The sequence below is a fragment of the Bidens hawaiensis genome, unplaced genomic scaffold (genome assembly GCF_021521415.1).
Source record: "Bidens hawaiensis isolate Kalapana, Puna unplaced genomic scaffold, B.hawaiensis_p1.1 tig00047034_1, whole genome shotgun sequence".
In the NCBI taxonomy this organism is placed as follows: Eukaryota; Viridiplantae; Streptophyta; class Magnoliopsida; order Asterales; family Asteraceae; genus Bidens; species Bidens hawaiensis.
In genome coordinates, this window is record NW_027498416.1 from 40898 (window position 1) to 64961 (window position 24064).

General features: G+C 33.3%; 2 protein-coding genes across 2 annotated transcripts in view; both read left to right on the forward strand.

Annotated features, from left to right (window-relative positions):
- LOC143596833 (uncharacterized) overlaps positions 1–4512 on the forward strand; it is a 38261-nt gene extending 33749 nt beyond the window's left edge. Inside the window, exon 3 of the mRNA XM_077075501.1 lies at positions 4253–4512. Within this exon, the coding sequence (XP_076931616.1) occupies positions 4253–4512 (260 nt within the window). The remainder of the gene's footprint in view (positions 1–4252) is intronic.
- Positions 4513–20333: 15821 nt separating this feature from the next.
- LOC143596834 (putative protein phosphatase 2C 23) lies at positions 20334–23285 on the forward strand. The gene is made up of 4 exons (XM_077075502.1): positions 20334–22127; positions 22208–22321; positions 22631–22895; positions 23082–23285. Exons 1-4 carry the CDS (start codon positions 20478–20480, stop codon positions 23195–23197), a joined length of 2145 nt encoding a protein of 714 aa, XP_076931617.1. The 5' UTR covers positions 20334–20477; the 3' UTR covers positions 23198–23285.
- Positions 23286–24064: the final 779 nt, after the last annotated feature.

The window sequence follows — 24064 nt, forward strand, 5'->3', positions numbered from 1 at the left end:
ACCACTGGGCCGTTGCCACCTCATACAAAAGACAAAACAAATCTGGCACATGTCATAAAAGAACACGGGGCCGTGCTCATCATGCACGGGGCCGTGCCTCACCATCCAGATTGCCTATAAATAGTGGCTCATGTTGCATTCATCAAGTGTGCCTTGAAAAGAGTTCTTTTCGGTTTTCACTTATAAAAACACACACTAACACTCACTTTGAAGATCTACTGAAGAGTTTGAAGGTTTAGAGGTCATCACCACTAATCAGCATCATCAACCATCATTACCATCATTAAGAAGAAGGATTCATCTACATTTGGTTAGATTGTTCCAAGTTTAATCATGTATTTGTTATTATCAACCACCTTAATGTTTATCATCATGCTTATTATGAGCTAAACATCTTTTACCATTTAAAATCTATGAAGAAGCTTTGTTTTACTTGATAATTAATCAAGACATGTGATGTAGTCTAGTAAAGTACATGGTTATATTACAATTATCTTTTGATGAGAAATGTTTCACCATCTTAAATTACTAATTCAAAGTTGGTGGTTGTCAATCTTATTGGCAATCGTTCATGATCGATTCATGTTCTTGAAAGATAGAAATACTTTGATACATTATCGAAACATGGATCCTTATATTGTACTTAGAAATAATGAGATATAAGTTATGGTGTATTTTTCTAAACCTTGGTAATCCGAAAATGGCTTTGCTTAGGATATCAAATTAGTTAAAGAAACCATATGTTAACGGAATGTGTAATCATAACCTACTTAAATCAACCAAGGGGAGGTTGTGTGATGAACTACAACCACCCGAAGTTGTTAGAATTGGTATTCGAGAAATTGAAGTCAATCCTAATCTTTCTACTTTACGAAACTACTTGCCAACTTAAATTGACATCATTGAGATGGTATGACATTAGGAAAGGGTGGACTTTAAAATGCGCATATCATCTCCTTAGTGCCAAAGATGCTCAATTAAGGTTTAAGGAGCTATCTATCATATATTGCTACGGTAAGTTTATCACATGTCTACATATTAATTATCAATGCTAAAATGGAGTGGATTCTTGATCTTAGATGGTAACCTTCGCATAATTGAACAACTCGGTTAGAATTTCTTGTCTTGGTCACCTATATATTATATTTAAGTATTTACATTTCATAAAAAGTTTAAAAATTAACCCCAAAATGAATGAAACTTCCGATTAAAGTGAAACAACGATTTATTATTAGAAACATTTGTGTCTACGGATCGATACTTGGTTCTTACCAATACTATTCTACATATACGATAGGTACACTTGCCTATTTTGTGTGTGTTTAGTCTTTGTAGAAATCACTTTTATAAATTTAAAACACGATCTTGTGCAAAAGCAAATTATTCCATCATTTTATATTTTACTACTACACGCGCACACGCATCACAAAATTACTAAAATTATAATAATTATTATAAATTATAGAGATTATCATTAATAAATAGATAAATATAAGATACAAAAATAAAATTTTCTTTAATACATCGGTTCTGATTAAAATATATTAAATAGACAAAACCAACAACTATATATGCTTGATTATATAAAAATCAAATAAATTACATGAATAGTGAAAAATACATAAATACATGAATAATAACAAAAATATAAATTAATATTAAACAAAAAATAAGATATCTTATCAACAAATCTTCAACCCATGAAATTAGTTATATCAAGTTAGGAACATAACCTGAAATGAGAAAATTAAATATTAATATTCGTTTTACAAATAATAAATTTTAATCGTGGTAATGTTACATGTTATGAAATATTTACATAGTAATTCATAAAATTCAACTTTAATTTAAATTTGAAAATTTATAAATTTTAAATTACATCGTTTTAGAAATAATAAATTTTAGTGATGGTAATTTTAGACATTATGAATGTTTGTTTAATCAGCCATTTAAAAAGTTCAACTAAAAGTTAAATTCAACTTTAATGTTTGACCAGACAATTTAAAATTGTCTGACCAACTTAAACGTTTGACCAGCAATTAAACAAAAAAATCAACTTTAATTTAAATTTGGAAATTTAAACTTTTTAAATCAAATCGTTTAACTTACCAACTTAAACGTTTGACTAGCAATTAAATAAAAAAATCAACTTTAATTTAAATTTGGAAATTTAAACTTTTTAAATCAAATCGTTTAACTTACCAACTTAAACGTTTGACCAGCAATTAAATAAAAAAAATTAACTTTAATTTAAATTTGGAAATTTAAACTTTTTAAATCAAATCATTTGGAAATTTAAACTTTTTAAATCAAATCGTTTAACTTACCAACTTAAACGTTTGACCAGCAATTAAATAAAAAAATCAACTTTAATTTAAATTTGGAAATTTAATCTTTTTGCATCAAATCGTTTAACTTACCAACTTAAATGTTTGACCAGCAATTAAATAAAAAAATCAACTTTAATTTAAATTTGGAAATTAAAACTTTTTAAATCAAATCGTTTGGAAATTTAAACTTTTTAAATCAAATCGTTTAACTTACCAACTTAAACGTTTGACCAACAATTAAATAAAAAAATCAACTTTAATTAAATTTGGAAATTTAAACTTTTTAAATTAAATCGTTTTAGAAAATAATAAATTGTAATGATGGTAAGTTTAGACATTATGGAATATTGACTTACCATTTACAAGTTTCAAATTTAACTTAAATTTGGAATTTAAAATTCGAAATTGTAATCGTTTTAGAAATAAAAAAATTAATCGCGGTAATGCTACATGTTATGGAATGTTAAACCACTGATTTACAATTTATTATTGGCCTTACCGGAAAAAGACTAATGATAATGTCCATGGATGAAACTTTTTATGTAGAACCTAGAAGAACAACATGTAAAGGAAAAATACAGGAAAAATATAAAAACTTCAAATAAATATAAAACAACCATTGTTATAGGTATAACACATGAACCGAAAAACTTACCGGAAAAACGTAAAGACGTAGAAATATTAGCTTAATCGCCGTTTTTGATTTAGAACATAAACTGATTTTAAAGAAATCAGTTAACAATGATAATAAAGATAAAAAGGTTAGATATACAATAACTGGAAGAAAATATGATGTTGCCGGAAAAAGATATATAACCTTTCCGGAAAATCATATAACATTGTTGACCATTAAAGTATAATATATAACCTTACCGGGAACCGATTAATCTCGATCTACATTACCTGAATATAGAAGATGGTGGATGGTGGATTTAGAGAGAGAGAGAGAGAGAGAGATTAAATACAAAAAAAACGGAAAACAAAAATCTTACCGGAAAACCGTAATAACTTCAAAATATCAATTCAATCTTGGATTTTGATATACAACCTAAAGAGATTATTACAAAATCATATAACAATTAAAATAAATATAAAACCATATCGGAAAACCTTACCGGAAAAAGATATTACCTTGCCGGAAAATCAAATAACATTGTTGGCCATTAGAGTATAATATATAACCTTACCGGAAAACGATTAATCCCGATCTACATTACTGGAATATAGAAGATGGTGGATGGTGGAGTTAGTAAGTCGAGAGAGAGAGAGAGAGAGAGAAAGGGAGAGAGATTAAAATGATTTTTATGGAAAATATTAAGGTTTAAATAAGTTTTTTGGTGTTTGGTCAACATGACACATGGCATAATATTAGAGCACATGAGAATGAAAATATGGTGACTGGATTGCACATATGGACAACCTAGAAGAAGGCCATGTGTCCACATTGTATTGCTTTAATAGTATTTAAAGATTAATTATTTAATCATGTGATCACCATTGTGTCTAATTCTTAAACGTAAAGCGTGTTCATCAATTGACTATATCACAAATACGAACGCAATTTTGTTTTGATTGCAATAAAAATTTGAACATCTAATACAACCGAATCGAAACCGTTAAATGCTAAAATAAGAGCCGGGGTTGGACCGTATTTTAACGGTTTCGGTTCAGTTCAGAACCAGCTTAAACAGTTCTCATGTAAATGGTTCTCACTGAAGCCGATTTCCAGTTAAATCCTAAATATGAAGGTTTATTAGATTTTAATAATCCAAACTTTGGCCTATTGGCTGATATTAATCCCAACTTAAGAAATTCCCTAGAATAATTCCAACTTTTACTATATTGGCCTCCACTGAGCCCTTTGTTAACAGTATCTAACTCAGTTAGTTTTAGGACAAAATATGTCATTTCTACAAATTGAGTTGCCGCCACAACTACCGCGGTTGCCGCCACCGACACCGCGATCCTCGACACCGCCACCATCATGACCGCCGCCGTCGACACCGCCACTACCACCGCAACCTCCGCCACTGCCTACACCCCCACCACCGGTGGCGGAGGCTGCAGTGGTGGTGACGGTGTTGACGACGATGGTTGTGGTGGTGGCGGTGTCGAGGGTCGCAGTGTCGGTGGCGGCAACCGCGGTGGTGGTGGCGCCCGTGTCATTGAGTTTGTAAGTTAATTCATATTTTTCGTTTGTCACCCTCAATTTGTAGAAATGACATATTTTGTCTTAAAAACTAAATGAGTTAGTTCCTGTTAACAAAAGGCTCAGTGGAGGCCAATAGAGTGAAAGTTGGGATTATTCTAGGGAATTTCTTAAGTTGGAATTAATATCGGCCAATAGGCCAAAGTTTGGATTATTAAATTCCAATAAACCAAATATGAACTATAAGAATGTGCAAGAAAAAAAAAATAGACAACTCATAAAATAAAATATTATCATATCAAGATATTATATTTTAATGAAGGGGTTTGAGAATGGATTAAAAATATGTTAAGATATTACAAAAAACAAATATATTTTAAAACATAACTGTATATTAAAATAGATTTAGGACGGGATGATGATTGTCGCTTATGATATTGTAATGGGATTGTATGTAACCTCGAAGTTGGAAAGTCTACTACATGTCTATATGTCACAAAACCAGAATTTAAACATCTAATCAAATCTTTATTACCCAAGAAAAGAACGAAAGTCTAAATACAAGATATTCAATAGAAAGTTTCAACAAGCGAAAACAATGATGAAAACAATAAAGACGATGACTTAAAGATTCTTAAGAAGAAAGCAAGCAAGATGATCTCTGACGATTGAAGAAGACAAAGACCGATCAGTCTTCAGACTAATCGTATATTCGCATATATAACTCTTCTTCCTTTCCTCACATTCATGCCCAACTGAATATTTATGAGCCCAACCTTTTTAGACATCACGAGCCCAGCTCACAATCTTTAGTTATTATGACTCCAACTTCAATCATAAACCGGCCAGTCCTTAAGCCCAATCAGCCACACAATCTTCAGCCAACAATCGAACCCGTATCCATTATTCTCGATATAACATGAAACATAAACAAACAAAACAAGTTAACCAACAAATAGAAAAAATGATATAAAAAAATGTTTTAATATTGAATTGAAATTATACATATATTTCAACACTATATAAATAGGGTTTTAAGTATAACTTTTAAAGTTTAAACCCAACTCGGTTCTAACGGTTCTTTAATCGGAACCGAACCGAGAACTATTTTCACCCACATTTAAGAATCGGAACCGAACGCGAATACACTAATACAGTTCAAATCTAACGGTTCGGTTTTGGTTCCCAGGTTTCGGCGATTTGGAACCACAGATTGCTCACCCCTACATACAGCACATCCTCGAATCATCGAAAAGGATGTCCAAATTGATAAATTGAAGCAAGCATTAAACAGAAGAATTATCATAGACATGAAATTTGATGGAAAGTTAACACACATTTAAAGAATCAAGCAACATAAGGAACATGATCGATGCTAATCAATTAAAATTGTGATATCTCAAGTCTTCAACAAGCCTACAAATCACATAAAATGAATACATTTTATAAAACTTATAAGCATAACTTTTGTAAACTAAATCTGAGTTTTAAGATATAAAGATGTTTAAAAGTGTGGGCTGATGAGTGATGAGGATATGTCTTCGAATTTTAAAGTTGAAAATGACCACTAAAGCAAGGTTTATAAAAATTAGAAGAGCCTTTTATATGAATGATGGAACTTTTACATGGCAAATTAAATATGTGGTTATTTGTATAACTTGTTAAAGTTAATAAAAGGTAACGACTTTAATAAATTGGAAGCATAGAACAAAAATGATTGAAAGGCGTCTTCCAATAGCATGCTATGAAGTCTTGAAAACTTAACTTACACACTTTGATAGTAGACTTCACAATTTGTGTTTTGACACAAATTTTCGTTTTAAGACAAAGCCCATAGTGAACATTTATTATTGTTATGCATCATGAGGAACATAGTTCAGACGACAAAAGCAAAGAAATATATCAATATTATACAAATCAATTAAAGATATAATTTTACTCAAATCAACTAAATGTTTGATTTAGCCTCTATTGATACATCGTGCACTCAGTCAACGTTTTATGTTGGTCATTTTAGTGCTATTAGATTAAATTGTCGATCGAGGAAATAAAGTTAGAAATAAACGAGTAATGTGACACAGAAATGCAGACTAAATCAATATTATACAAATCAATTAAAGATATAATTTTACTCAAATCAACTAAATGTTTGATTTAGCCTCTATTGATACATCGTGCACTCAGTCAACGTTTTCTGTTGGTCATTTTAGTGCTATCAGATTAAATTGTCGATCGAGGAAATAAAGTTAGAAATAAACGAGTAATGTGACACGGAAATGCAGACTCGACTTAATTTTAAGTTTTATTTGGGCTTTATTATTTGTTTTTATAATTGAGTGTAAGTATTTTACTTGGGCTTAAATGGGATTTTAGTTATTTTATTTGGGCTCATGTGGGAATCTTGATCAACATAATCCCTGGAGATATGTTGATCGATCAAAATGAGACTGAAGAGAGCAGACGGATACAAGGGTTCTCTCTGGTTCTTCATCAATTCACAATATCAACAAAAAAAATTCAATTTCATGTTCAAACTTCTCCGTCTAATACGATAAATCATTGTATGTAATCCACAAATAGACTTATCTGATAGTGATTATACGATTCAGAGAATAATCCGGGTTACAATTTTGTGATCTACGGTCACATACATGATTACTGGGTTTATTTATTAAATTGATTGATTCTAGAATACAAAATATATACAACATTTTCTCCCCATCATAGTGAACACTGATTATAGTTTTTTACTTGATAAAGCTTCCAACTAGTCAAAATTCTCATTTTAAGGAATTTAGCCTTGTGTAAGAAATTATGTTTATACCTTGCAAGTTAGCCGAACACATCCACTCAATCATTTTAACTTATTGAAGCAAGAAAATATGCAACTAACCAAATGACTAAATTTATATTCTAAACTCAAGCCTTGATACTTGATTGATGAGCCTAATAATACTGCAACCCAATGCGAAATAAAAGAAGTTGGCCCAACACACTATGTGTGGTGAAACTAAAATATAAGTACACCGGTTATAACCCGGCCCAGATTCACCAAGATGTCAATAATACACGAGTCAAGGAAATTCGACCCGTTTTATCCACAAGAAAGTTGCTCAATGTTGGCCTATGAAAGCTTCTCAACATAGACCTTTGCACGACAAAATCTAATATAGCTTCAATAAAATGTATACCACAAGTCACAACCCATATATGTATAACTATTTTGTCAAACAAAATAAACATTTTCTTTAAAGGGCAAAACTAGTTAAAATGCTTGATGAAAAGGTCACAATTAAATATTCATACACGTGCAAATGTTCAATTTTCTTTTGAAATGATCAACTGACTACCTACTGTTAAATATAAAAACTCAAAACTTATATGGATCAATACCGTTGAATTTCTAGTTAGTTCTATATTATATTTTATTGTTTATAGAGGTATAATGGGGAAATGAAAATCCATTATTATTGAATTTTATCCGCGTTATTATTTTTTTAAGTTACACCGTAAAAGAGAATATTTTTTTACATTTAGCTTGAGCGTAATATTGCTAGATATAAAAATTAAATGAAAATTGGCCACCGGCCTCATGTTTCTTTGGCCATCTCCTTATGCAACAACTTAAAATCCATCGAGTGCCTAGTTGACCATGAATGAAATTTATTTTTTTCTTACTTCCAACCGGTCATTAATTACATGCTACAATAAGAAAAAACCATGCAATGACCATGGTGGAAGCTTCATCTCTCAACCAAGGATGAAGCTTTGATAGGGCAAGGCGTTCACGGCGCCCTTTGTTTTTTTTCTATGTAGTGCAAATTATCCAGTTTTTCCTCGAAAATTTGAGTTCGGCCCCTCCGAAAATTTACCGATTTTTGTGATTTCCATCGGAGATAAGCGCGTTCTCGTAAATGAATTTTTAAGTCATTTATTCATTATGGGAACTATGAACCTTTCGATTACGTAAGTTGATACATGAAAAGAGGGCAACATGCGATTTTCAGGGCTGCAGGGAGGAGATTGCCGGAATTGGGAGTTTGGGTTCTATATGCAGAGACAGACCCACCCCTATGAGAAAATTTCATGGGCATGTCACTGTCTGTATGTTAGGAGTAAATTATGTAAACGGCCAGTTTGGTTTGTAAAAGACAAAATAATCGTTTTATCATAACTTACATAATTTTAAAAGCGTTACACAAAAATATGTTACGTTATAACTATAGGGTTAAGTTATTCTTCACGGTCTCATATATCTAGAAAGGGTACAAAGACATAACGAATTGTGAATTATACAATATGCCAAACAAAATATGACAACAATGCTGAGTGATATAACACAACATCATAAAAAAGACACAATGACGAAAATACACAATGATTTGAACAAAAATTTTAAAATCTACAAGCTAGAAATGGAAAGTGAAAACCTAAAATCTAATATCGTAGAATTTGATGAGACGATTCCAATACCATTAGTTTGAACTCAATTGAAGTCCGTTTGACAACTGACACCCTTCTTACGACTTTTTATTTTTAGACAACTATGTATATAAACCAACCCTATATACCTCAAAATCATTACTTTTCAAAGTTGGACAAAAGAAAAATTGTCTCTAATGTTAGCATCAATATATCATGTTTGTAATGATAAGGTCATCGTTGTAACTAACTCTAATATTAATGTAGTTATAAATTAAACAACTACACTAAGAAAATTTTGCATTTAACAAATAACAAAACAACATATAATAATATAGTATGAGTTGGTTGTCATTGTATATGATCTAGAAGCTTTTGTCAAGCTCAATCATATTTTGATAATTTTTAAACTGGATTAAAGCACTAAAACAAATCCGAATGTTTCTTTAATTGGGTTGAAACATTTGTTAAATAAAATAATGCATAAGAGAAGGTGTACATGAAGGTGTTGAAGACTTGAAGGGAGGTGGTATGTGTGGTTAGGTTTGTGGAGAGGGTGGGCCTAGAAGGTCTCCACTTACAAATATTTAAATGATATTGGCTTTGACATCTCCACCAATATATTATGATCGGATATGTGGAATATTTTGCTTCACTATATCCCTTCCTTATTGATCAACAAAATAATTTTATAATAATATTGATAGTAATTATCAATTTATGATATTAAATAGGAGATTATAAACATAACATATTTAAACCTAATATAATATTTTGCTTTCTGTTGAATCGTTTCTCACTACTCAAAGTTTGTATTGAACACCGTTTATTCACGTGAAGCACGTTTCATGCTTTGTAATTTGAGAGAGAACAATTGTCATTTAAATGAATTAAATCATTCTTATCTTTGACTAGTGCTTTCATCCACATTAACAACACATAAGTTTTTTTTTCACTTTCTTCTCATTCCGTTCCCAACCGATCTTTAATCCTTACAATGTCCATCATTGTCATCCTCCGGCCATCCCAAACTTTCTTTAAAAAAAATCATTTAAATTGTAATAGCTTAATTTCATCGATAAAGATTCAAAATAATTAAGAAAAAACAGTTATTATATACATATTATAAAGAAGAAAGTCGGTCATACATTGAATAGTACTGTTTATTTACTTTTTTGCATTACGGGGTTGTACTTTATGCTTTGCTTTGACCGTTTATAGTTGATTGTAATTCTAAAAGTTAATAAGCACCTAACTTTGACATTATCATAAAAATAAAAGTATAACAAATCATAACCTTTATTGTAATCATTCTATAAACGTTTAAAAGTAATAAATTTAAAATCTTCCACATGCTATCAAGGGTAAAACAGAAGTATTTAGCCTAGGTAAAGCCAAATGGAGAAGTTTCTTTCCTTGACTTTTATTTTTCAATAAATAAAACTTAAAATTAAATTCGATTACTCAATCAAAAGGGTCTGATGGTCAATGTTTGAAATTTCCTTTCATAATATGAAAAACAAAAATTGGACACTTTAGAAACTTTGAAAAAGGTCCAAAGGATATCAATAAAGTTTGGATTAAATGAATAAGTAGAGTCCAAGTTCTTTTAACTCTGAACTCGACTTACTTTAAAAAAGCTAGAGTTAGGATCATGTAATTTAAAAGAGCTCTTGGTCTTGAACTTAGCTTGATCTTATTTAAAAGAGCTCTTGGTCTTGAACTCGGCTTGATCTGAGTTATATGTTTAAAACCCGAGCTTGACTCATTAATAACTTTTTAAGCTTAAACTTAGCCTGACAACTTGTTACATGCTTGATAAATAAAATTTATTAATATATATTTCTATATATACTGTTTATTTTATATTATTGTGTAATACTAGCTTTATTAGATAAAATGAAAACCGTCACTTTTTTTTCAAGACAAAATGTCATATAAAGAAACAAACCTAGCAAGACGCCAGGATAACAAAATAATTACATATACAATAATGAATTCCTAAGCCAATGGATTCTAGAAATTTTGCATTTCCGATTTATAGTATTATACCAAAAGAAAGAAAAATATAAAATATCATCAAAGATCGTTTGTTTATTGTGACGATTCTTCTTTAATACCAAGTCGTTCCTTAATCTCTATAAAGCCCCCCAAGACAAATATTATCAACCCGATCAACAGGGTCGTCTCCGAGAATTTAAATACCTCGGCTCAGCCAAAATAAAAGGGCCCGTATGCTTAACGAAATTTTTTATTCGTTAATGTACATGGATAAAACTTTTATCGACACATTTATTATAAGCATAAACCATTATGAATATGTAATTATCTCATAAACCGTTGCAAATAACCTTATTTTTAACACCAAAAAACATATATTTATAATATGTATAAAAAAATTTGTACCCCCGAAATTTATGTGCCCCGGCCGATGGTACGACTCGCACACCTTCTTGCCCGGTGTAGTACATCACCAACGGAAAGCCAAACCATTATCAATGATAATGGTTTTTTAGGTCCAACAACTTAATCAAACGTGACACGTGAGGTTTTTTACTCCGAATTTGTTTATTAAACACGTATCAATAATTAAGTTCAAGTTTGTTTAACCTTGATTTGATTCAAAGTCTTACTGAGGCGGATTAAAATTGTTCACAAGTGGCTAGTTCGTGTATCCACGTTATTTTCTTAAAAGATATTTATTTGGTTATCCTTTTGTTTTGATATATATGGTTTTTGTGCAAGTGCATGAATCAGACTTGTAATGGTACATATTTTTCAATTCTAAGAATATTAATATATTATATTATAAATGTATTCGTCATTTCAAAAGATTTGAGAGTACGTTCGCTTAAAATAATTAGACTAAGGGGTGTAGGGGGCTTTAATGGGGGCTTTAGTGGGGCTCCAACCAATAATATTATGACATGTGACAGAGAGAGAAACTGGATAAGGGGGTTGTTGGAGCCCCCGTTGGAGCCCTGGCCCCTGGTGTGGAGGGGCTCCAGTGAAATTTTTTTTTTTATTTTTTATAAATATATTCAAACAACATATTATTAAAAAAACTCATAAATTATTAAAAAAACACACATTAATATCTAAAATTCAAATTACAAAAAAAAACATACTAAAAATTAAACAAGCAATAATACTTAATAATAACACTAATCTAATACAAGATCATCGGGTCGCCTCGCCCACAAATGTTCAACCAACTCATGTCGAAGATTCCCGTGTATCTCACGGCTCTTGTATTTGCTATGTTATGAAGTCTTTGTTGATCACTGATTGTGAACGGTTTTGGCGGAATGTCACCTTGGTAGTTTTGGCAGATAGCTTTGCCCTCGTCTTCTAACGTCCTGTTGTGTAGGATCAGACACGTGTAGACGACGTCCATTATCCTCTCCCAAGTCCAATAACGTATCGGGTTCGCCAGCACATAATATTGTTTTTTTAGAACTCCAAAAGCTCTTTCAATATCTTTTCTAGCAGACACTTGCTTCTTTGTAAAATACTTCCGTTTATCGGCGATTGGATCTGTAAAAGCTTGAACTAACAAAGCCCATTCGTTGTAAATACCATCGACCAGATAGTACCCGTACTTGAAGAGTTCTCCATTTGCAACAAAAGATTGAGGTGGTTCAACCCCGTCGATAAGGTCGTTGATCAAATGTGACTGATCGATAACATTAAGGTCGTTATTTGACCCAGCAACACCAAAAAAAGCATGCCAAAACCAAAGATCCTGTGACACCGCCGCCTCAAGTATAAGGGTCGGCCCTTCATGATCATCACGGTGGAACTGACCTCGCCAGGCCGTTGGACACATAACCCATCCAACATGCGTACAATCGATGCTACCTAGCATCCCAGGAAAACCATGTTTTTCTGCGTGCACCTCATATATGCGTTGGATGTCATACATTGTAGATTTACGCAGATATCTCCGAGAGTAAATCGATATGACTCCTACGTATATAAAATAATCTATAAACATATAATATATATTAAAAAATGTAATAAATATTTAATAAAAACTAAAATTAATGTTTTTTACCTTGGCAGAAAAAATGAAGGGATTCACGTGCAACCCTTTTCGACATCTGTAAATACTCATCCAAAGCGTCCGACGAGATGCCGTACGCTAATTGACGGATAGCAGCCGTGCATTTTTGAAGAGAGGTAAAACCGGGGAGACCCCTAGCATCCTCCCTTTGTTGAAAAAAGGGATACCGTGCCTCTAAATCACTTGCTATACGCATGAACAATTGTCTGCTCATTCGGAAACGAGTTCGAAAATCCGACTCCTTGTATACCGGTTGATGGCTAAAATAATGCCTAATCAAAGTATCGTTAGCACCCGATCGATCACGATCACGAGGTGGTGCTCTAACTCTCGGGACTCGAGGTTGATGGGCTTGATTTTGCAAGAGATCCACCACGGTTGCGGTCAAAACTCCCCCTACATGAAGAAGCAAATCATCCTCTTCGGAGGAGTTGGAATCAGACGAGTACCACGACATTTTTTTTGTGTTAGTTTTGAGAGGATTTTAGGAGGAAAAGTGTATAATTGTGAAATGAAGTATATTTTATAAAAGTATATATTTATAGTTTAAGAAAATATTTTTTTTATTATTTAAGAGCCCAACGGCTCTTTTTCTAAACACAATGCAAGTTTCTCTCTCTCTTCAGCCGCTAACCAGCTAACGCCTCTCTTTTTTTTTCCGTTAGCGCCCTGGTGGTGTGGTGTTAACGCCTGGGGGCGTGAGCGGAGGGGCTCTAGCGCCCCCGTTGAAGCCCCACACCCCTCTGCCTTACATGTTTACTACATGACAAATAAATTGTCAAAACATGCTTCTAGAAATCACGCGCTATTAAAATGATTTTTTTTATCACACAAACTTACCCTTTTTTTACTATCTAATTAAAATGTCTATTAAAAAAATCATATGTGTCATTCTCTTGTTTCTCCTTAGTCTTTCAAGCCATCATATTATTTGGTTTGTAATATGAAGTTTCTCATGTGTTGATTTCAATTAGAGGGCATATGACTCATTTATTATAAAGTCTTCTATAATCAAACAATAATTTTCACGAGTCATGGGCTATAAGCAAACTTGGATATATCTTAAATAGGTTACAACATCTCATATATGTGGTTGCCTCATCCATCAACAGTGAGGAAGAACTAAAGAAGGCTAGCAATGCAGAAATCTGTACGTGGGAGCGAGGACGCATAAAAGAAAAACCAAACGATTTGAAATTTTATAGTGTTTTTAATTTTTTATATCTGAACATCATAAAAAATGAGGATTTGAAATTTTATAATGTAATAACTATTAGAATTTTATTTATTACTTTTTTAATAACATATATTTTTTATTATCTTTTAAAAACTTAAATATTGTAAATATATATAAACGAAATCTATCTATATTTTCTTAAGCTACCAGATTGTTTTATTGGTAAATGGAGGTTTCTCATGCATTTGACCCTAATTCACGGATGAGTCTCACCAAACCCAGATATCCCTTAAACGGGTTATAACATCTCATTAGATTAAAAATTATTCTCACTAAATATTTGATATAAAATCCTATAAAATAAGGATATAGTGATATACTAAAAATTAGTATCCGTTTTTTTAAATGTTATTTATAATTAATAAACAATTTTATAATAAAACAAATAAGTGGGACACTAAACCCAAATATCTTTTAAACTGGGATATAACATTTTATTTTTTTGTAAAACATTTTCATCATTTCCAATCCTAAATATATTATTAACTTGCTAATAATAAATAAAATTAACATCCAAAAAATATATTATAAACGAATAATGTAAAAAAACCTTGTAATACGAGGAAATAAAACTAGTATATACATATATATATATATATAACAAATTAAAAAAAGTAAAAATGTATATCATCCTTTCACAGGAATAACTCAAATAAGGTCCAAACCTAAATACAATATCCTCTATTCTTGAAGGAACCCTTTTGAAACCACCATTGAGTTGGCTGTAAAAGGACAACAAATTACTAACTTTATTAAAAAATTAATAGATATGCTGTTTGTTATTTTCTTATATAAAGGAAAACCTAAAAAAAAATCAAAAAGTGAATTAATTTTGGGTTGAGAAATAAATAAGAAGAAAAGATAAAATATTGGTAAGCATAGGAATGTTGGAGGAGCAATATGGTCCTACAAAATCCGTGGTGGAAATAGTCGATATTTCACCTATTCAAATTGTAATTAAAATAAAAGTGACAAATATTAAAAAGTCAAACATAAAGACACGCATATAATGGCAAGGCTGCCTAAAACACTCTACCTGTATTTATTGGTCTTTTTTATTTAATGGTCTTTTCATTATTTGGCAAGTTGCAACCACCCCACCTCGCCGAATTTAATATTTTTCTACATTTTTATTTATTATTAAATTTTATGCATAATTTCAACTGGATCATAAATATATTATTTTAATTTCATTTTATTTGTCTATTCAAATAAATTATTGTCCTGAGAATTTGGTCTAGTAATAAGAAGTATGTCCATTTTAAGTGAAGATGCATTTTCGATTCTTATTTGGATTAGTTTGAAGGACATCTGGCTGAAGAGACGACGAATCAGGACTTTAATCATGTGTTCAAACCTGACATTGAATGAGTGTTTAAGGATTACATCTGCTTCCCCCGTATCAGGGGGATACAATCTCACAACGGTCAAGAAGTTGATCTTAGACATGACCTCGTTAAGGGTATGAGATCTTATTTCATTAAAAATAAATAAATTAATTAACTTTAAGAGTCAATATTGCTCAAATTTTGATTGTCGGTTAGAAACTATTTTGACTTGCAAAATAAAAAAAAAATAAAATAAAAGGATATGAGAGGCAATAAGAGAGTTCCACGTGTCATTTGACAATGAACTTTTATGAGTATTATGACACGTATTAGTTACGATAATCAAGCAAGTCAATAATAGATTACGAAGTTACTGAATTCTTTTTGACATGTTAAGATTTAAATACAAGAAAACATGAACTCTTCAATTTGGGTTCATATTTATTTATTCACGCGCTAGTGCGCTACCATAAGAGAATTTACCTTTGGACCCTTGGAAACGACCTAATTGCAATCTAGTCCGACATTTTGTTAGTTAAGGTTTTTGGGCATTTTCATTCGCTTCAAGAACATGGATTCTATTGACGGAGGCGGTGTGGACTGATCAAAGCTCATCGAGTGAATTATCTCGGCCACATTGCTTTAGAATCATCTGGCATGTGCAAGGTGAATGACGATACAGAAAGAAAGGAATTGGGAATGGTGGTGAAAGAGAACGTGTAAGATGGTTTGGAAACTCGGGAGGTATAAGCGTATAACATTGTGTTGTCTTTTTTAATCAAATGGTAATTTACGATTGAAATGACAAATTGGTTTTGATGTGAGACTGTTGTTGGTAATTTTAGTTTCATCAAACTATTACAAGTAATTGATTTACTTTGAGAACAAATGAGAAATCATAATAACAATCAATACATGTTTGGAGGTATTGAGTAAACGTTTGATGCTAAGTAGCAACTTTAAGATTCAAAACAAGTAGCATTTTTTGTTGCTTGGTGGCTAAATGTGTATAAGTAGGCATGTTCAAAACGGTTTGGGACTAGGAACCGGAACCGGTTCCTATATTCAAAACCCCCTTTTAAACCGGTTCCAGGCTCGAACCGGTTAGGGAACCGAACCGGTTCTCCCACCCTCAGACCCCTAACCTATCTAACCGGTTCTTACCGGTTCCTAACCCGGTTCCTGTACCGTAACCGGTCAAAAAACGGCTATTTTTGACCCCAACGGTCAAAAAACGGCCAAAAAAAACGGTTAGGAACCGGTTCCGGATGGTTCGGTTCCAGAACCGGTTCCGGTTCGGTTCCGGTTCCTACCCGCCCCCACTCAGAAATGCAAGAACCGGTCACGGATCATCGGGTTGAATCAGATAGGGTCCGGTTCCTACAAAAAACGGGTAGGAACCGGTTCGGGTCCGGTTCGGGTCCACCGGTTCGGGTCCAGGAACCGGTTTCGTTGAACATCTCTATGTATAAGTAGCAATCTTAAAAGCGGGATAAAACTTGTATAATGAAACAAGTTTGTGCAATGGTGGCAAACTTTGTATGCGGTAGCAATTAAGAACTTTGGTAGTAGTTATTGTCGATAGTGGTTATGATGTAAGGCGGTTACACCCTAAATGCCTTAACTAATTCTTGTACAGATGCGGCATTTCACCCCAAACATTGTGTCGATGCAACACATGTACAAGGAAATCAACTTGTCTGATTTTAATCATCAGTTTTCACTTGGAATTCTCATATAACAAAACATTTTTTTAGTTAAAACATTCATGTCTTACCCGATTAAGGATCTTACACACCAATGAGATACTTTAATATAAAAACGAGACTACATGATTTTTAAAGTATATAAGTCGTGCCATTCAGAATTCCTACAACAACTTCAAATAATTCTCAGTATAATCTCTCATTTTGGAAATTGAACGAGATGCTTGTAACTAAGTTATTTATTCTCGTTGTCGTTGTTGGACAAACTAGATTCCATCAAAAAACAACTTCTTTGGCTGGAGGCTTGTGATAAAAATGATTCCAACGTTGGAGGCTCTCTCAAATAAGTGTCTTAGCAACTTCTACTGACATTCTATGATTTTGAAAAGTACATTTGGTGCCAAATATGTGCATGGTGTAACATGATTGCCCCTCTTGTAGCTCTGTTGTGGACATACGTTTCATGTCAATACAAATACCAAAATACGCATTACGTAAGACAACCTTATACACTGTCTTTTTGGATACGGAAGCTAGTTTTTTGGAAATTTTGTCGTTTCTACATCGAATATACACCAACAACTGGGTAAAATAAAGAGCGAAACTACCATTTTTTGAGTGATCAGTTTGGTGTAATTTTAATTTTGTTAACTTCCTAGTTCTTTGAGCTTCTTTTTTTTTTTTTGGATTGCATGCTTATGTTTCTAGCTTCTTGTTAGAAGCTTTTTCTAATATGAAATCGTTCTCTATTGATAGCTAACAACATAACAAAACATGTTTGATGACAAACACAAGTTACACAACTTTAAAGAGGTTAGTTGATGATGAGATAAAAGTTATTGGTATAAAAACAATAGTTGGGTGACAAAACAAGTTGATATTTTTAGTACTAATAGTATACTGATACTTCTTACTTTTATGACTTTATGATGTATCCATCAAACTCCATAATCTGGCCTATGAAAATTTTGGAGTAATGAAATCCAACTCCTTATCTATCCAACATCAAGTGAATGTGAATTCACCCGAAAAGCACAAGATTTTGACTTGACTTTTACTGTTTTACATGGTCCTTATGTCAGCAAAGAATAACAAAACCGATGAATATAAAGAATATTAACGATAACAAAAGAGTTTGACGTTAACTCAGTCATAAATCAAACCCTTCACTTGATATTTTTAGAAAAAAGAGAAGATATATACACATCACCATCAAGATACGACTTTCGCACCCATATTCAATTCAACAAAGGCGAAAGTGTGTGTAACTTCCGGTGCATGCATTGTTTGTTTTAGGCCTTAATCACCGGTTTTGAATTTGTCTTGGTTATGCTTTAATATTCACATGTTGAATTTGGTTTGAATCTCTACGTACTTCATACCATTTCAATACACATTGTTGCTTTTAGTATTGATAGTTTGTAACAAACATACTTGTAAATGTGTATCTAGTTTATTTAATATTCAATGTATGACTTTGACATTCCCACACCTCTTATGTATGCTTTTGACTTTTTACACAATACTCAATTTTTGTTTACTTTTATGCGTGTACTACATCAACGGATGTTAACCGAATGAAACATGATATCAAAATAATAAGGTCTTGGGTTATCATATCTAATCGGATCACCATGTTTAATGAAACGTATAGTGTCCGAGTTAACCTATTTAACCCATTAAGTTAAACTAGTTGATCCATCAACTCGTTTGTAGAAGTTTAACTCATATATTACAACCCACAAACCCGATTGACAATTTACAACTTAATTACTACTCGCTAACTTGTTAAAGCGTTTGATACTTTAGATAAATTAGTTAAACAAGATGTGTTAGACTACTTGTTTCTAAGGTATTCATATTAGGTTGATGTAATTAACAAGAATACATATATAAATGTTTTTTAACAGCTAAAAGTTTTTTCTCCATCTAATTTATCATATGTCTCAAATAAGACTAGAACCACAACCATTTAGTTGTAAGTCACACGCCTAATTCTTTCCACATAAATAAATAATTCAACCAACTATCTCAACACGATTAGTCTGAGCGTACTGGCGCGGCAAAGGAAGGAGTTTGGGGCAACTTTTAGCGGCAACACCACCCCGGTTGATATATGGGACGACAGGGAGGTGGGCGACATTGATTTGTCGCCGGCGAGGTTAAAAATAAATGTTATTTTATTAAATGGACCAATGGTAACCGTTAGAGGAGATTTTTGGTCTATAACACCACTACATCTCTTAAATGAAAATCGTCCCTCTACCGACGTTACGCCACTTATCGAAAAGCCCCTCATTTTGTAACCATCCACTATAAGCCTTAAAGTTATTAATCTTTTATATTACCCTTAGACTATCCTCTAGAGTGGCGAAGGACTCTTAGGGCCAGGGGTGGCCCCGACCCCCCTGTTTTTTTACGCGGTAGTGTAAATTTACCAATTTTCAGCTGAAATTTTTTATAGATAGTGTAAATTTAGACGCTTTTGACCGAAATATTATATACGTAGTGTAAAATTTAGCCGTTTTCATCTGAAATTTTTTATACGTGGTGTAAAATTTAGTCGTTCTCGCCCAAAATTTCTATACGTAGTGATTTAGCCGTTTTCGGCTGAAAATTTAAGTCCACCCCACCCCCTCTTTGTTTGTGAAATTTTGTATACATTTTGAGTCCGGCCCCTCCGATATCTTAATCCAAGCTTCGCCATTGATCCTCTATGGTGGGGAACATCAAAACCCCAATAACGCCCATAGCAACAAGTCTTTAAAAGTTGCTTACTTTTAAATTTTTTCCAAATCTTTGAATTCTCTAGAAACAATGTCAATCGTGACGAACACGCGCCTGTACCAAGAGTAGCCTTCCAAAGCATAGTAATTAAAACCTTAAGTCTCAACGTACTTCAATCTTACTCAAAACTCAAAACAAACCAAACTCACACCCACATCTTAGTCAACGATCCATTGTACACACACACAGTATCAATGAAGTAATGAAAAAAATTGAAAGCTGATCAGACACACACACACACACAATTTAATTTCATTTTTATGATTTCAATATCTCCTCACAAAAGTCAACCCTTTCTCTCTCTCTCTCTCTATCATCCATCCACCTTCACCTTCTTCATCATCATATCTTTACATATCAAACAAACCCAAATTCAATTCAATTCAATTCAATTCAATTCATTTCAATTCTTATAACTTAATAACAATAATAATAATATTATTATTATTATTATGGGTAACAGAGTAGGTAAATGCTTCACCGGAACCCACACCATCGTCCACCACAAACACACCCCCGATCATCCACTAGACGATCTGGGTCACTCCTTCTGCTACGTCCGACCCGACCCGACCCGAATCACCTCCTCCAAAGTCCACTGCTCCGAAGAAACCACCACGTTCCGCTCAATCTCCGGCGCATCAGTCTCCGCCAACACATCAACTCCACTCTCAACTTCCTTAATCGATCTCAATTCCATCGATAAAGCCTCAGCTTTCGAAAGCTCAACTTCATTCGCTTCGATCCCGTTACAACCGTTACCCCGAACCTCGATTCATTCGATCAATTCGGGCCCGTTGTTCTCGGGTTCTGTCCCGTTCTCAGGCTCGATTGAACGAGGGTTTCTTTCGGGCCCGATTGAGCGCGGGTTTCAGTCGGGCCCGATTTTCTCGGGCCCAATTGAAAAGAGTGCTCAGGATCAGTTCCAGAGAAGCTATTCACAAGGTGGGTTTAAGTTTAAACGTGGATCAAGGAAGAAGTCGTTGATTCGGGTCATTCAACGGGCGATTTCGAGGAGTTTTGTGACCCGCGGGCAGAATTCGGTTGTCGCTCCGATTAGTAAAGGGTCTTTGAAGGTTCCGGATTGGGCTGTTGAGAGGAATAATATTAATAATAATAATGAGTTGACAATTAGTAGTGCTAATTTGAGCAGTGAATGTAGTTTTCTTGATGAAGATGAGAGTTTGAATAATAATAATAATAATAATAATAATAATAATAATAATAATAATAATAATAATCGGAGTCAGAATCTGCAATGGGCTCAAGGGAAAGCGGGTGAGGATCGGATACATGTGGTTGTTTCGGAGGAGCACGGGTGGGTTTTCGTGGGGATTTATGACGGGTTTAATGGCCCGGATGCACCCGATTGTTTGTTAACGAATTTGTACCCGAATGTTCATAAGGAGCTAAAGGGGTTGTTATGGGATGATGAGGTTGAGGTTGATTTGTCGAATTCAGTTCGACCGGTGGTTGAAATGGAAATGGAAATGGAAATGGAATCTTGTGTAAATGATCAATATCTAAAAACCGAGAATCGAGCATGTGTGGATCAGCAGGAGTGTTATCCGGTCGAGGATTTTGAAACGAGTCAAAACAAGAAACGAAGCAAGAATTCGAGGGTTAGAAGTAGAACGGCTGCGAAGAAATGGGAAGATAATCATAGGAGATGGAAGTGTGAATTTGATCGGGAGCGGTTAGAGTTGGATCGGAGGTTAAGGGAACAATTGAATTCAAATGGGTCGAATGCGATAAACCATTCGGATGTTTTGAAAGCGTTGTCTCAAGGGTTGAAGAAGACGGAAGAAGCTTATTTTAATGTGGCGGATCAGATGCTAGATGAGAATCCTGAATTAGCGTTGATGGGTTCGTGTGTTCTTGTAATGTTGATGAAAGAAGAAGATGTTTATATCATGAGTGTAGGAGATAGTCGAGCGGTTTTAGCTCAAAATCCCGAGCCTGATCTTTGGAGACATGATCTAGAGAGGATTAAAGAGGAAACATTGTATGATCTTGAGGGTTTCGACACGGATGTTACTAACACAAATCCAACATTAACCGCCTGCCAGCTTACGGTGGATCATAGTACCTCTATTGAAGAGGTAAAAGTTTTTTCTTTTAACCTTAAAAGTTGAAAATTTAATATAATAATTTCCTTAAAAATATTTTTAATCTTTTGTAGGAAATTCAAAGAATAAAGAGCGAACACCCTGATGATTCTTGTGCGATTATGAACGACCGCGTTAAAGGGTCACTCAAGGTCACTCGTGCTTTCGGTGCTGGCTTCCTCAAACAGGTATTTGACTAAATGGCCAATCACCAATTGTCAATAAACAATGCTCAACTTGATCTATCTTTTTGTATAAAAGCAATGTGAATTCAATTCCTTGTTGGTGCTTTAAAAAGTTAAAAAAAAATCCTATTTGGATCAACAAACCAAATTGGTAGAAATAAAGATTGAATCTTCCATAACTTTTTACATAGAATATGTTGGTTGACTTTCACAGTGACTTTTAAAAGAAATAGGCATGTAAAGATTGTTCAAGTTTTTATTTTTTTAATCATTTAATTAACTTTTTACAATGTGTTTCTTGATTTATTGCAGCCTAAATGGAATGATGCACTTTTAGAGATGTTTCGGATTGATTATGTTGGAAATTCTTCATACATAAACTGTGTCCCGAGTCTTTACCATCACCGATTAGGGCCGAGAGATAGATTTTTAATATTATCTTCAGACGGGCTTTATCAATATTTCACTAACGAGGAGGCCGTTTCTGAAGTCGAGCTTTTTATTCAATGGTCCCCAGAAGGTGATCCGGCTCAGCATCTAATCGAAGAAGTATTGTTTCGTGCAGCCAAGAAAGCTGGTAATAATAAATCCAGTTCATTTTTAGTTATCATTTTTCCAAGTTATATTTTATCTCTAACAGATCATACCGATAAAATCAAAAGATAGTCTAAGATGTTTAATGATGCATAAAAGTAACTGTTTAATCATATTTGACAGACTACTTATCTGATATGTGGTTAATGAAATTTGTTTGTTTTTATAGGTATGGATTTTCATGAGTTGTTAGAAATACCGCAAGGGGATAGAAGGCGTTATCATGATGATGTTTCGATTATTGTGATTTCGCTTGAAGGAAGAATATGGAGATCGTGTGTGTGAGCGAGTATTCAAGGTACGAACGACCCGATGATATGTGACGAGAATATGTGAATGCGTACATCCATTTTTTGATTATCTTTGGTTCTTTTTTAAAAATCTTTGTCACCCTTATGTAACATGGCAATGAAGCTCCAGAACTTTAAAAGAGAGTTGGTTGTGAAATGTAAGTTGGGTGATTAGGAATTGTAAAGGTGTGAAAACTTTACTCAAATGTTTATGAATATAATTTTGGCATGAATATATTCTAATAAATGACCCCATTTAGTTCTAGTTCTAGTTGTCAATGGTTTTAATAAATAAATTTTTCATAAGAGAAAAATCTATGTAGAGGCTATTGTTTCTTACTTTCTTCGTGTGAGATATTGAGTTCTAACCCAGACAAAGGATGTAGGTTATTTGGGGAATTTAGCAGTTTAAAGAATATATATACCGGATTACTTGCATTATAGTGAATACAACAAATGGATTAAAAGATCTTCTGAAAACAAGCAAATCTTGAAACAATAGAAAACAAGAGCATGCAAATCACGGGTCGCCTCCCACCATCATGGATGAAGGGCGCACATTATCTGTGTTTCTCGTTCATGCACCTCCGTCCTTGCAGTTTTCATCTGACTACATGTGTTCCAACGTTGGCCACAAATTAACACAATTTTGAAGACTGTCTTATAAACGTATGTTAATTAGCCTAGTCAGTTGTGGCTAAACACGCTGTTGGAGTTAGTTAGGTGGCTTTTGAGAGTCGGGTTGAACTTAATAACACACAAATTAGTCAAATCAAAAAGGCTAAATGTCATAAGTCATAACCAAAGAAGATTTAAAAAGTTACACCAACAAAATTTGTATACAATAAGCTACAAGATGAAA

Coding starts and splice junctions, on each gene's coding strand:
- LOC143596834 (XM_077075502.1), top strand. CDS start 20,478: ATGGGTAACAGAGTAGGTAAATGCTTCACCGGAACCCACACCATCGTC. Junction 22,128..22,207: donor ATAGTACCTCTATTGAAGAG/GTAAAAGTTTTT, acceptor AATCTTTTGTAG/GAAATTCAAAGAATAAAGAG. Junction 22,896..23,081: donor TCGTGCAGCCAAGAAAGCTG/GTAATAATAAAT, acceptor TTGTTTTTATAG/GTATGGATTTTCATGAGTTG.